The 14695-nt window shown below is 47.5% G+C and overlaps 1 protein-coding gene across 1 annotated transcript; it reads left to right on the plus strand.

The window, feature by feature from the left end:
* Nucleotides 1-7358: 7358 nt before the first annotated feature.
* FEM1A (fem-1 homolog A) lies at nt 7359-13023 on the plus strand. Its single transcript, XM_070744533.1, has one exon. The coding sequence runs from the start codon at nt 7512-7514 to the stop codon at nt 9465-9467; it is 1956 nt and encodes a 651-aa protein (XP_070600634.1). The 5' UTR covers nt 7359-7511; the 3' UTR covers nt 9468-13023.
* Nucleotides 13024-14695: the final 1672 nt, after the last annotated feature.

The following is a 14695-nucleotide window of genomic DNA, read 5'->3' on the forward strand; positions in this document are numbered from 1 at the left end:
AGTTGTTAAAAGTTAAGTTTTGCCCCATTTTACTACCCTTCTGGCCACAGTTTGTTTGATTTGATTTGATTTGATTTGATTTGTATGTCGCCCTTCTCCAAGGACTCGGGGTGACTCACAGCACACAATATGACAATACATTACAAAAGCAAATCTATTTAAATTTAAAATTACAATCTAAAAATCCAATATTTAAAAACAATCATACCAGTTCAATCATACAATATATATTTCATTTTGCTGGCCAGGCAGCTGAGACCTAATTGCCCCAAGCCTGGCAACTTAGGTGAGGAGGGTGGGGGCAGTGCAAAACTCCAGGGGAAGGTGATTCCAGAGGGCCGGGGCCCCCACAGAGAAGGCTCTTCCCCTAGGTCCTGCCAAGCGACATTGTCTGGTTGACAGGGCCTGGAGAAGGCCAAGTGTCTGTGGGACCTAATCAGTTGCTGGGACTCATGCGACAGAAGGTGGTCCCACAAGTAATCTGGTTAGGTTGTTAAGTGAATCACTGAAGTTGTTAAGTCGTAAAGTGAATCTGGTTTCCCCATTGACTTTGCTTGTCAGAAGATCACAAAAGGGGGATCACATGATCCCAGGAACTGTCAGAAATCACTACCCTAAATCCTCCTCTTCTGAAGTTTTTGCTAACACAAACCTGAATTCTATGGGGTGCAAAAAACAGCACGATGGAAAACCGGAAGTGCATTTTTCCAAACTTCCGGGTTTTTTGTTGGGGGATTTTTTTGCCTCCGGGGCTTCAAGGAAGCTTGCCTGAAGCATCGGGAGGACGAAACAGCCTTTCCCAAGGCCAAACATCAGCTCGCGCGCACTGGAGCTGAAACATGGCAAAATCTTGTGTTCCCTCCAATGTGGCTCTGTGTGCCATCTGTGGTCATCATGGACCTATGGAATATCAGATATGGTATGCAATGTCTCAGAATGGGCCCACTAGGAGTGGATGATGGGAGATGAAACCTATCAGGAAGGGGCGGTGGGGCAATTCAATGAATGAGAATTTCCGCCCATTGGAAGCAAAGCTCAAACTCCCATTAATTTAATTTATTTGCGGTATTTCTGCCTTCGCTTCCCTTTCGGAGAAATGTTGCCAAGGTGATGGATTTCAAAAACATGAAGGAAAAATCAGGGGGGGGGGGCGAATACGCCATCAAAAGCAATATCAAAACCGGATTTTTTTTATTTAAAAAAACCCCCAACCACTACTAACCAATTGGAAAGGTCAATCTAAAAGAGCAATTTCTCTTGCAGAGGAGAAACGCTTATGGCATTAAAAGAGTTGGAATTTGTTTCTTTATAGCATTTAGCAATATCATTTAGACTTATATACCGCTTCATAGGGCTTTTACAGCTCTCTCTAAGCCAGGGGTCGACAAAGTTGTTCAGAATCTAGGAGCCAGCCAAAAAATTTAGGAGCCAGAATTTTTTTTAAGCAAACTTGGTTTTTTGCCGAGTCTCCACCTGACATCGCTTTCACCCCCTCCCCCCCGGCGCAGGCCTGGCTCCGCCGAGCCGGCTCTGCTGTACTCCCGTCGGGATCCGAGGGGAGACCGTTAGTCAGAAACCGAAACAGAGAAGAAGGAAAGGGAGACCGGGCCGGGGACGCGGGTGAGGGGGGGAGGGGGGAGGAGGGGTTACTGGTCGGAAGTCACCGCGCACGCGGCCGGAGGAGGAATGAACAAAACCTCACACCGGGAGGGGAGGGGCTTCCGCTTCTCTCCGAAGGCGGGTGAGCGGCCAAGATCGGAGCGTCTGTGTGCGGTGGGGGGGAGTGAAGGGGTTCGAGTAGGAGGCGGAATGGAGGCAAGGGGGGGAGGGAGAGACGCACGCAAGCGCAGGGGACGCTGGGAAAGCAGCTCGCTCCGAGGTTGATGGGCGGAGCTACGGAAGCCAAGATGTACCATTTCTGGGCGTAAACACAAGGCGGGAAAAATATACTGTATACCAGTGATTTTCAACCTTTTTTGAGCCGCGGCACATTTTTTACATTTACAAAATCCTGGGGCACACCACCAACCAAAATGACACAAATCTAATAAATAAATAAATAATAAATAAATACATACATACATACATACATACATACATAAATAACCCCCTCATATATACAATCCCATGTAACATCCCCTTATAAATACAGTCAATCATCAATCATCCCTCCTGAAATTTATACCACTGTCTCATTTCTGGGTACTTCTCCTGTCTTTCCCCCTTTTCTCTCTTGTTTCTCATTTCTCTCTCTTCCTCCCTTTTTCCCTCATTCCTTCTCCCTCTCACTTCTCCTCTTTTTCCATCCCTGTCTCTCTCCCCCCCTTATGTGTGTGTATGTATACACACTCCAACCATTTCCAAAACCAGTTGAGGGCTGGGGTTTTTTTCTCTTTTATCCTTTTCAAAAACAGGTGTGGGCTGGGGGGGTTTTCTTATTATTTGGGTGCTTTTTACCATATGCTTCAAGAATCACCTCTCTCTCTCTTTTGTTTCACTCTCCTCTCATTCTCTGCCTCAATCATTTTCTCATTTCTCCTTTTTTCTCCCCTTTTTGTTCTCATTTCTCTCACTCTCCTTTCCTCTCCCTATCTGTCTTGCTTTCTCTCTCTCTTGCTATCTTTTTCTCTCTCTTGTTCTCTTATTTTCTCTCTCTCTTGTTCTTTCTCTCTCTCATGCTTTCTCTCTCTTGTTCTTTCTCTCTCTGTTGCTCTCTCTCTCTTATTTTCTCTCTCTCTCTCTCTTTCCTTTCTCTCATTCCCTCTTTCTCTCTATCCTTTCTATCTCTCACTCTTTCCTTCTCTCCCTCCCTTTCTCTCTCTTTCCATTCCCTCTTTCTCTCTATCCTTTCTATCTCTCACTCTTTCCTTCTCCCCCTCTCTTTCTCTCTCTTTCCTTTCTCTCATTCCCTTTCTCTCTATCCTCTCTATCTCTCACTTTTTCTTTCTCTCCCTCCCTTTCTCTCTCTTTCCTTTCTCTCATTCCATCTTTGTCTCCTGGGGCTGACTGCGCCTGCCCTGCACCCCCCACCACGGAGGGAAAGCATTTGGCATCGGCACCGCCAACCCCCCCCCCCCCCCGAGCAGCAAAGCATCGGAGTCAAAAGGCAAAAAGCGCGCCCCGTCGCTTAGGCTTTTGCTGCTCCTGGAAGGGGGGGGGATCGGCGCCCACCCCTCCAGAAGCAGCAAAAGCCTAAGCGGCGGGGCGCGCCCTTTGCCTTTCCGCGGAAGAGGAGAGGCAGCGGATCGGGCGGGCGGGGGCACCGCCAACCCACCCCCCCCCCCCACGAGCAGCAAAGCATCGGAGTCAAAAGGCAGCTTCCGCGCGTTTCTTTCAGCGGAAGAGGAGGAGAGGGAGCGGATCGGGCGGGCGGGGGCTGCGCCTTCTACTGCCGGCGCCTCCCCGCCCCCGCCCCCCCCCCCCCCAGGCAGGCAGGGGAATGGGGACTGCGCGCCCATGGAAAAGGGCACGCAGGGGGGGTATTTTGGGGTGCGCGGGTAGCGGCGGCGGCGGGCAATAGCCGGGGGGCGGCTTCTGCAAGTGGGAGCTCCAGGGCTGAAGCCTCAGCCCTGGAGCTCCCACTTGCAGGAGCCACCTCGTGAAAAACACTGCTGTATACATACAGTACAGCAGGCAACATTTTCTAGGCGCCAGACAACATTTTCTAGGCGCCACTGGCGACCAGGCGCCTGGGTTTGTCGATCCTTGCTCTAAGCGGTTTATAGAGCATATTGCCCCAACAATCTGGGTCCTCATTTTACCCACCTCGGAACGATGGAAGGCTGAGTCAACCTTGAGCCGGTGGTGAGATTTGAACTGCTGAACTACAGCTAGCAGCTAGCTGAAGTAGCCTGCAGTGCTGCACTCTCACCATTTATTTATTATTTATTTATTTATTCGATTTTTTATGCCACCCTTCTTATTTATTTATTTATTTATTTATTTATTGCATTTGTATGCCACCCCTTTCCATAGACTCAGGGCGGCTAACAACAGTAATAAAAATAGCATATAACAATCTAATATTAAAACAGTAAAAAACCCTTATTATAAAATCAAACATACATACAGACATACCATGCATAAAATTGTAAAAGGCCTAGGGGGAAAGGGTCTCTCAGTTCCTCCAGGCCTGGCAGCAGAGGTGGGTTTTAAGAAGCTTACGAAAGGCAAGGAGGGTGGGGGCAATTCTAATCTATGGGGGGAGTTGGTTCCAGAGGGCCGGGGCCGCCACAGAGAAGGCTCTTCCCCTGGGTCCCGCCAAGCGACATTGTTTAGTCGACAGGACCCGGAGAAGACCCACTCTGTGGGACCTAACTGGTCGCTGGGATTCGTGCAGCAGAAGGCGGTCCCTGAGATAATCTGGTCCGGTGCCATGAAGGGCTTTATAGGTCATAACCAACACTTTGAATTGTGACCGGAAACTGATCGGCAACCAATGCAGACTGCGGAGTGTTGGTGTAAAATTGGCATATTTAGGAAAATCCCATGATTGCTGTCGCAGCTGCATTCTGCACGACCTGAAGTTTCCGAACACTTTTCAAAGGTAGCCCTTCTCCTTAGGACTCAGGGCAGCTTACAACTTATTAGCAACTTATTAGCAATAGCACTTTTTAACAGAGCCAGCCTATTGCCCCCACAATCCGGGTCCTCATTTTACCCACTTTGGAAGGATGGAAGGCTGAGTCAACCTTGAGCCGGTGATGAGATTTGAACCGCTGACCTACAGATCTATAATCAGCTTCAGTAACCTGCAGTACAGCACTCTACCTGCTGCGCCAACCCGGCTCATATTATGCCACCCCGCTTTCTTCCAAGCTGGCATCCTAGGGAAGGTTTTTGGGCTTCAACTCCCATCATCCTTTCAACAGGGACTACAACACTCATCACCCATTTTAGCCAGGCTGCTAAGAATTAGGGAGGTTGAAATACCAACACATCTGTGAGACAATCACTAGGAGGAGGCTCGCAGGATATGTAGTTCTGCTTTGAAGAAATCTTTAAAGAAATTTAGAAATTTGGGCGTATATGTATAATTGAGCGGCCAACAATCAAATTGTCAATTTCCCAACATCCAAAGGGAGGGAGGGAGTGAACAACTAGGTTCTTCACATGTATAGGTATAGAATAGGTAATACCTTTGACTAGAATAGAATAGAATAGAATAGAATTTTATTGGCCAAGTGTGATTGGACACACAAGGAATTTGTCTTGGTGCATATGCTCTCAGCGTATATAAAATAAAATATACATTTGTCAAGAATCACGTGGTACGACACTTAAAGATTGTCATAGGGGTCAAATGAGCAATGAAGAAGCAATATTAATAAAAATCTTAGGATCTAAGCAACAAGTTACAGTCATACAGTCAACATGGGAGGAAATGGGTGATAGGAATGATGAGAAAAACTAGTAGAATAGAAGTGCAGATTTAGTAGAAAGTCTGACAGTGTTGAGGGAATTATTTGTTTAGTAGAGTGATGGCGTTCGGAAAAAAAAGATTGATACTCAATAGTAGTAACTGTAAAAGGGATCTTTGAATCCTAGTGGACGACACTTGAAAATGAGTCAGCCGTGTGCGACAGCTGCCAAAAAAGTCATCACAGTTCTAGACTGCAATAACAGAGGGATAGAATCAAGATCACGCAAAGTGTTAATACCACTTTATAAGGCCTTGTTAAGGCCTCACTTGGAATGCTGCGTTCAGTTTTGGTTGCCATGATCTAAAAAAAGATATTGATACTAGAAAAAATGCCGAGAAGAGCAATGAAGATTAGGGGACTCGAAACTAAAACATACGAATACAGTAATGTTCTCAAATCACTTTTTTTCAGTGCTGTTGTAACTTCAAGCAGTCGCTAAATGAACAGTTGAGTGCCCTTTATCTGGATGGTCTCCAGCAGACAACAATGAAGCCTGAACAAACCAGCTTAAAGACCACAGATACCTAATGTGGTCATTTAATTGTTTGCTCAGAACGTTTCCCCTGCTGTTCAACCCATCCATCTGTTCTTACTACGCACTAATTTCTATTTGTAAATGCAGATGTGGGCTTTCCTAATTGCACATCATCTGTGGTCACAACAATCTAATTAACATGTCAATGACAGAACAGAACAGAATAGAATACAATAGATGTAGAATAGAGAGATGGAATATAGAATAGAATAGAATAGAATTGATATAGAGTTGATGTAGAATAGAATAGATGAGAACAGAATAGACAAGAATAGACGAGAATAGAATAGATAGAATATAGAATAGAATAGATGAAATATAGAATAGAATAAAATAGAATTGATGTAGAGTAGATGTAGAATAGAATAGAATAGAATAGATGAGAATAGAATAGACAAGAATAGAATAGATGGAATATAGAATAGAATAGAATAGAATAGAATTTTGTTGGCCAGGTGTGATTGGACACACAAGGAATTTGTCATATGCTCTCAGTGTACATAAAAGAAAGGATACACTTGTCAAGAATCATGAGGGTACATAGGGTACAAATAAGCAACCAGGAAACAATATTAATATGAATCGTAAGGACACAAGTAACAAGTTATGAAGTCATAAGTAGGAGAGTGTGGGTAATAAGAATGATGAGAAGACTAATAGTAGTGCAGCCTAATAGTAGTGCAGCGTTAGTGAATAGTTTTACAGAGTTGAAGGAATTATTTGTTTAGCAGAGCGATGGCATTCGGTAAAAACCTGTTCTTGTGTCTAGTTGTCTTGTTGTGCAGTGCTCTATAGCAGGGCTCTCCAACTTTGGCAACTTTAAGACTTGTGGACTTCAACTCCCAGAATTCCTCAGCCAGCAAAGCAAATGTTGCAAAGATGGCTGAGGAATTGTGGGAGTTGAAGTCCACAAGTCTTAAAGTTGCCAAGGTTGGAGAGCCCTTCTCTGTAGCGCCGTTTTGAGGGAAGGAAACAGTTTATGTCCAGGATGCGAGGGGTCAGTAAAAATATTTTCACAATCCTCTTTTTGATTCGTACAGTATACAGTTCTCAATGAAAGGCAGATTGACAGAATTTTTTCTTTTATTTGTGAGACCGGGCAACCATACTTCCCTACGTTTAGTGTGTACTATGTTGTTAAAAACATTGCAACGGCGCTCTGGACAAATTCTTCAACTCCCATATTGCCGTGGCCAAATGACGGACATTGTATGAATTGTGCCAACTTTTCCCTCATAAGTCAAGCGCCCAGCCTTCACGTTCGCCTACTTACTCACGCGCGCGCCCGCCCGCCGCCTCCCGCCGCTGCGCTTCTTGGGAAACGTAGTTGACGAGCGGCCCGGCCGTCTTCGAAAGTGGACCGGCGCGCGCGCTTCCAGACTACTAATCCCGGCGTGCCTTCGGGCCGGCGGGAAGGCCCGCCATTTTGTTTTCGCCTCAAAGAGGGCTCAAGATGGCGTCGCCGGCGCCGGTAGCTGTGGGGACGAGCGGCCTGTCAGAGCGGACCGTCCCGCGGAGGCTTTGGTAGTCGCGGCGGCGGCTGTGGCGACGCTATGGACCTGCGCCTGGCGGTGTACAACGCGGCTCGGGAGGGGAAGCTGAAGTTGCTGCAGAAGCTGCTGGGCGGCCGCGGCCGGGAGGAGCGTCAGCGTCTGGCGGCGGGCCCGGGCGGCGCGGAAGGCCCGCCGTTGTTGATCGCTTCCCGCCACGGTCACCGTGAGGTGGTGGAGTACCTGGTAGACCACTGTGGCGCGCGAGTGGGCGCGGGAGGGTCAGTGCGCTTCGACGGGGAGACCATCGAAGGGGCTCCTCCGTTGTGGGCCGCCGCCGCCGCCGGGCACCTGCCGGTGGTGAGGAGCCTGCTGGAGCGCGGTGCCTGCGTCAACCAGACCACGCTGACCAACTCGACGCCGCTGCGGGCGGCCTGCTTCGATGGGCACCTCGCCGTGGTGCGCTACTTGGTGGGCGAGTGCGGCGCCGACCTTGAGGTGGCCAACCGGCATGGCCACACCTGCCTGATGATCGCCTGCTACAAGGGCCATGCAGACATCGCCCGCTACCTGCTGGAGCGTGGCGCAGATGTCAACCGCCGCAGCCTGAAGGGTAACACGGCCTTGCATGACTGCGCCGAATCCGGCAGCCTGGAGATCCTTCGCCTGCTGTTGGCTCGCGGGGCACGGATGGAACGGGATGGCTACGCCATGACCCCACTGCTGGCCGCCAGCGTCACCGGGCACGCCAACATCGTGGAGTTCCTCATCCGGGGCGCGCTGGAGGAACCCCAAAGTCAAGACGCCGAGGAGCAGGAAGAGACAGAGGATCTGCAAGAGGAAGAAGAGGAGGAGGACGAAATCGGCGGATCCCACGTCTACTGCACCCGCGAGGCTGCGGTGGAGGCACTGGAACTGCTGGGTGCTACCATGGTGGACAAGAAGCGTGACCTGCTCAGTGCCTTGCAGCACTGGCGCCGGGCAATGGAACTGCGTCTCCAAGGGGGTGAGTGTCTCTCCAAACCTGAGCCTCGGCAGCGGGTGCTGGCTTACGACTACGCCCAGGAAGTGAGCAGCATGGAGGAGCTGGAATCACTCATCACGGATCCGGATGAGATGAGGATGCAGGCTTTGTTGATCCGAGAACGTATCCTGGGACCGTCTCACCCAGATACCTCGTATTATATCCGCTACCGGGGGGCCGTCTACGCTGATTCGGGCAACTTTGAACGGTGCATTAACCTGTGGAAGTACGCCTTGGAAATGCAGCAAGGCAACCTGGAGCCCTTGAGTCCGATGACAGCCAGCAGCTTCCTCTCCTTTGCTGAGCTCTTCTCGTATGTGCTGCAGGACCATTCAAAGGGCACCTTGGGGACTCAGCTCGGTTTCACTGACCTCATGGTGGTTCTGAGCAAAGGGGTACGTGAGGTTGAGAGGGCTCTCCAGTACCGGAAGGACCCGGTGGCCGACGCTTCCCAGTTCACCAAAGCCCTAGCCATCATTCTCCACTTTGTCTTTCTGCTGGAAAAAGTGGAGTGCTCTCCCGAGCAGGAGCACCAGAAACGCCAAACCATCTACCGCTTGCTAAAGTGTAACCCCCGAGGCAAGAATGGCTTCACCCCATTGCACATGGCGGTGGACAAGGACACGACCACGGTGGGCCGCTACCCGGTGGGGAAATTCCCCTCTCTGCACGTGGTGAACCTCCTGCTGGAGTGTGGGGCCGACCCGGACAGCCGGGATTACGACAACAACACGCCGTTGCACGTGGCTGCCCGGAACAATTGCCCTCTCATCATGAGTGCCCTAATGGAGGCCGGAGCTCATATGGATGCAACTAATGCTTTCAAACAGACGGCCTACGAGCTCCTGGACGAGAAGCAGCTCACCAAGGCCATGATGCAGCCTTTTAATTACATCACCTTACAGTGCCTTGCGGCCCGAGCGCTGGATAAACACAAGATCCCTTATAAGGGTTTCATCCCCGAAGAGTTGGAAGCCTTCATTGAGCTGCATTAGCCAAGAAGGACTCTTACTCCCTACTGGTCTCTTCCTAGACCTCTTGTGGCTGGCAGGGAGAGGACTTGGATTCGCAGTCTTCCTGGGGTCTGGATTTTTAAAAGCTTTGGTTTGCACATGGCCAGCTTATGTGGTCTCTGTCTTACTTCTGTCCAGCCCCTGACATGGAGAAGGCATCCTTTGCCCAAAAGCACAAGTAGCCTCGCTATCTGGGGTCTTCTTAAGTAGATGACCGGCTCTACTGCAGTTTTTCTCTACTTTGATCACTTTAAAATGGGTGGACTTCATCGCCCAGAATTCTTGGAGTTGAAGTCCACTCATCTTAAAGTGATCAAGGTTAATAAACACTGCTTTACTTCTGTACGGGTCTGTCCCTAATCTGAAAGCCCCCCTCAAATTTTTCTCCGTGGCCTTCCAGACAGAGCCAAGGAGCTGAATTTAGCCCCCCTTCTCATTTTACATTAATTTACTCCCCTCTTGGGACACTGCAAAAAAAAAAAAAAAAAGAATTTGGCTAGATTCAGTTCGCTGGGACTTTGCCAGGGTCCCCAAGAAAACCTCCGGATCTGACCCATGACATCCAAATTCCTCCAAAGTCTTTTCCCATCCTGACCCATCTTCTTTGTGTTCCTGTGAGAAGTGGGGAAATAGGGGGCGGGCGGATCTGATTTCCTGACCGGCCCCACAGTGGCCATGTGCAAGAAAGATGAATGTTTTGCATGGCCTGCTTTCAGTTTGCGCGTTGGTTGAGCTTTTTAAGTTCTTCCATTTTGCACTCTTTTTGAAGACCTAAGAATGGACTAAAGCAAACCCACCAAGTCTTAACAGTGTTGTTTTGTTTTGTTCAGCTCAGCTTGGTAACTTGGGGAGGAGGTGGCGATGGGGGAGAGAAGAGGATAGACTTCATTTTGAGTAGTAGGCTGTTTGCTTCTTTGCATGGTTGATCCAAGCTGGGTGCAGTGAGGTTTGGGGTTTTGGCTTTGTTTCTTTTTTCCCTCTCTACATTTCAGTTCTTGCTTCAGCTGCCTGTTAACATCACCTTGGATTTTGCAGGCTGTTTTCAAAGCTGGTGGTAATAATTGTATTTTTATTTGGCTGCTGGTTTTTCTTGTCCTGCCCTATAGGCAGACCAGAGTGTAAAACAGAAGTCTTCCAACTTGTAACTTTTAAGACTTGTGGACTTGAACTCCCAGAATTGGCTTTAGAATTCTGGGAAATGAAGCCCCCAAATTTTAAAGTTATAAAGTTTGAGGATCCCTGCTGTAAAAGGTTCCCCCGATTGTGAAATTTAATAAAGCCATTTAGTTTTCCTCTGCAGAAAAGAGAAACGGGATATTGATATTTGACCAAATCACTGGCAAAAACCCCTGTGTTCGTTTATCAGAGGTCTCCAAACATGACCACTTTAAAGACTGGTGCACTTCAACTCCCAGAATTCCTCAAACCACCGTGCTGGCTGAGGAATTCTGGTAGTTGAAGTCCCTCCAGCTTAAAGCTGCCAAGTTTGGAGAGAGAGAGAGATAGACACATACACACGATTTATGTCTTCCTGCCTGTGATGCCCCCAGTTTTCCTGGAAGGGCTTAAGAAAGGGGATGATTGGGCAATATTCAGTTTCCTCTTTGCGGCCTCAGTAAAAGTTAAGGGGCAGATGCTTTTTAAAATCTCCCAGAAGCCAAAGAAAATGTGCTGAAAACCAATTTTGCACTGTGGGCCTGCCCAGGCTTCCCATTAAAAATTGTGCCTAATACGTTTTAAGTTTTATTAGATCTGTATGCCACCCCTCTCCAAAGACTCGGGGCGGCATACAACCTGGCAAATCAGGCAGAGGCGAGTTAAATGCTTACATAACAGCCTCCCAGTTTCTTCATATGTTCTCCCCCTTCTTAATTCTTCAGGGCAGGCGGGCATTGAAAACCAGAAATTTATTCATCTCTGCAAGAAGTGGGTTGCAACTTGAATTCTTAGTATTAGACATACTTAGTATTAGACACTCCCCCCTGGACATGGTTATCAAGTGATGATTTATAAAGAAAAAACTATGTGAAGGGCAGAAATGGCTGTTGAAGGATAGATGAGCAGCTCTCAAACACACACCTTTATTCTTTTTGGTATGTCCTGTAAATTCTTTTATGCAGGCTGCGTAGTTGGGGGTTGAGGCTACATTAGGCAAGAGAGAAATGATGGCAAGGTGGGCGAGTGGATGGATGGATAAAAATGGCTTGAAGGGATTGAGAAGGCTGATGTTTGAATCTTGAAGGACCTTCCTTGTCCCTTTTTTCAGGGTCTACCTCATTTACTAATATTGTTACGGCAGATATTTGGAGCAGTTGTAATGTGGCCGTGTTGTTGATGGTTGCATAACTTCTGGACCATCTTAACTCTTCATACTAGCGGGACAGGGAAAGGTCAAGATAGGCTAACAGGGTGCTCTCACCATGTCTGGTGCTTGTTCATGTCCAGATAAGACCTTTTGCAGATCAAAACACACCCATCCTGGGTAAAAGGAACCATTTCAAAAAGTGTTTTTCAACTTTTAAGAAGGGTGGACTTCCGCGCAAGTGGCTGGCAGGAGTTCTGGGAGTTGAAGCCGAGCCTTCCAAAAAGTTGAGAAACACTGGCCCAGAGCTCTTCCTTCAAAAAGACTTGGTTAAACACAGGCTTGGGTGACTGCCTCACAGAAGAGAAGCACCGAAAATTGATCAAACTAAAAAGTTTTGAAATGTAGCAGTTAGTGGAGGCATCCTTCCAATCCCGCGGCTTCCGTACTTTTAAGAGATCGGCATCCTCTTTGAATTCATCTCTAATTTTGTTCTGCTTTGAAGCAGCCAAGGGGTTGGGTGGGTTGGGAAACAGTATCGGCTGGAGCCTGAGGGTGTCAAAAGACGTTGCTTTCTTTTTCTTTTGGACATCAAAGGAACAAACAACCCCAAAGGTTTTGGATTCCTGGTTTGGGCAGGATAAGAGCAGCAAATGGCCAATATTTGGGGTTTGTGTGTGTGGATGTGTCTGGAAACTAGGAGGTGATGTGGGGGATCATTTGTGCATCCACACAGCCCAGGGATAACAAGCAGCAGAGGTCTTAAGTGGCCTTGCATAGTTTTTCCGCCTCTGCAGATTTAAGATGCTTGGACTTCAATTCCCAGAATTCTCCAGCCTGGCTGGGGAATTCTGGGAGTTGAAGTCCCAATCATCTCAAAGCTGCAGAGATTGAAAAGCGGCAGCTTTAGGGGCTCAAGAGTACAGAAACCTCAGGGCATATTTTTTCCCCTCCGTGTATTTTGCAGCTTTGCATTCGTGCAGTGTTAAAGGCAAGCAACAGAATACTGTCGGGTAATGCAAAGGACGACGTTTCAGGTTCCCGTTTGTTTGGGGAGGTGGGTTTTTTGGGGGGGGGGGGGTGTTGTTGCAAAGAATGCTGTCGATTTGGCAACTGTGGCAGAAAAATGCATAAGCAGCGTATGCTACACTTGAGAACCAACCTTCCTAACTTGAAGTAAATAAAGTTATACTGACAGTGAAAATCAAGAAGAAAATGTCATGCTGCTAAAAAATACACAATTGTGTCTGACTCTTGTTAATTTTCATGTGGGCCTTTGTTTTTTTAAACTTGAGTCTGGAATTACAATCACAAGTCACGGTGATCGTTCAGTGGGTCGCCACATGACCTTGTCTGATTTTCCAGGCTTTTTTTATGAGGATTGTTAAGGGAATGCAGCAGTCATAAAGCAAACAGGGCAGTCGTTAAGCAAAACCATTGTTCACAATGAGTGTTTGTAGCTGGAGACGATGGTTTTTGACCCAAAATGTGGTGGGACTGCAGGATACTGTAAATGCCAGCCAGTTCCCAAGCACCCAAAATATGATTATGGGAGGGGCCATCAGAATTTCAAATCTGTCTTGTAAGTAACTGGGGGAAATCCGTGGTAACTACAAGCGGTCATAAGTGGAGGACTACTTATATGTGGTGACCATTTTGAACCTGAGAAACAAACCTGCGTTTGTTTCTGAGTTTGCCATTTATGGAAAAAAAAGATAACCAAGTTACAAATCAAAGAATCTTGTAGCAGGATCAAACTCTTCATATCCTACTGCACCATGTAATTCACTGATGTTGTTACCTAGTTTGGTAATGAAATGCCTGCAAGAAAACAGCCCAGTTCAGAGCACCTGGGGCCCCAATTTCCACCTTGGAGTATCAATATCCCAACACTCCTTCTGGCACTGATGATGCTACCTAGCTGGGTCATGAAACACATGCAAGAAAACAACCCAGCCCAGACAGCACTGAGGAATCCACAGCGAAATTCTCCCTAGTGGAAATTCTGTGCGTTTCTGGTGAGCTCAGGTGCTGCCTAAAGCAGTGACCTTCTGTTTTCCAGGCAGAGCAAATTCAATATGAATGTGTCAATATTAACCCTAACCCTTGAATTGAATAGAATAGAATTTTATTGGCCAAGTGTGATTGGACACCCAAGGAATTTGTCTTTGGTGCAGATGCTCTCAGTGTACATAAAAGAAAAAGAGACATTTGTCAAGAATCATGAGGTACAGCACTTAATGATTGTCACAGGGGCCAAATAAGCAATGAGGAAACAATATTAACAAAAAACTTAAGGCTACAAGCAACAAGTGGCAGTCGTGAGTGGCAGGAGATGGGTGATAGGAATGATGTACCGGTAACTTTAGAAGGAAAAGAAAGAGTCCCTCGTTCTGCTAATCCCCATTTACACATTGATTCATATCTTACTGGCATTATTTATTTATTTTATTCAATTTTTATGCCGCCCTTCTCCTTAGACTCAGGGCAGCTTACAACATGTTAGCAATAGCACTTTTTAACAGAGCCAGGCTATTGCCCCCACAATCCTGGTCCTCATTTTACCCACTTCGGAAGGATGGAAGGCTGAGTCAACCTTGAGCCGGTGGTGAGATTTGAACCACTGACCTTCAGATCTACAGTCAGCTTCAGTGGCCTGCAGTATAGCACTCTACCTGCTGCGCCACCCCGGCTCATTATTTACCATTGGTAAAAGAGGTGCAAAGTTTTAGACAGGGGCCTCCAACCTTGGCAACTTTTAAGACGTGTGGACTTCAACTCCCAGAATTCCCTAGGCAGCTATGCTGGGAATTGAAGTCCAGGAGTCTTAAACTTACCAAGATTGGAGGCCCCTGCTTTAAATGCTACCCTGAATATAAAATATCTAGTAGATGCAATCACCTGCCAG

The sequence above is a fragment of the Erythrolamprus reginae genome, chromosome 1, assembly GCF_031021105.1.
Source record: "Erythrolamprus reginae isolate rEryReg1 chromosome 1, rEryReg1.hap1, whole genome shotgun sequence".
Taxonomy (NCBI): domain Eukaryota; kingdom Metazoa; phylum Chordata; class Lepidosauria; order Squamata; family Dipsadidae; genus Erythrolamprus; species Erythrolamprus reginae.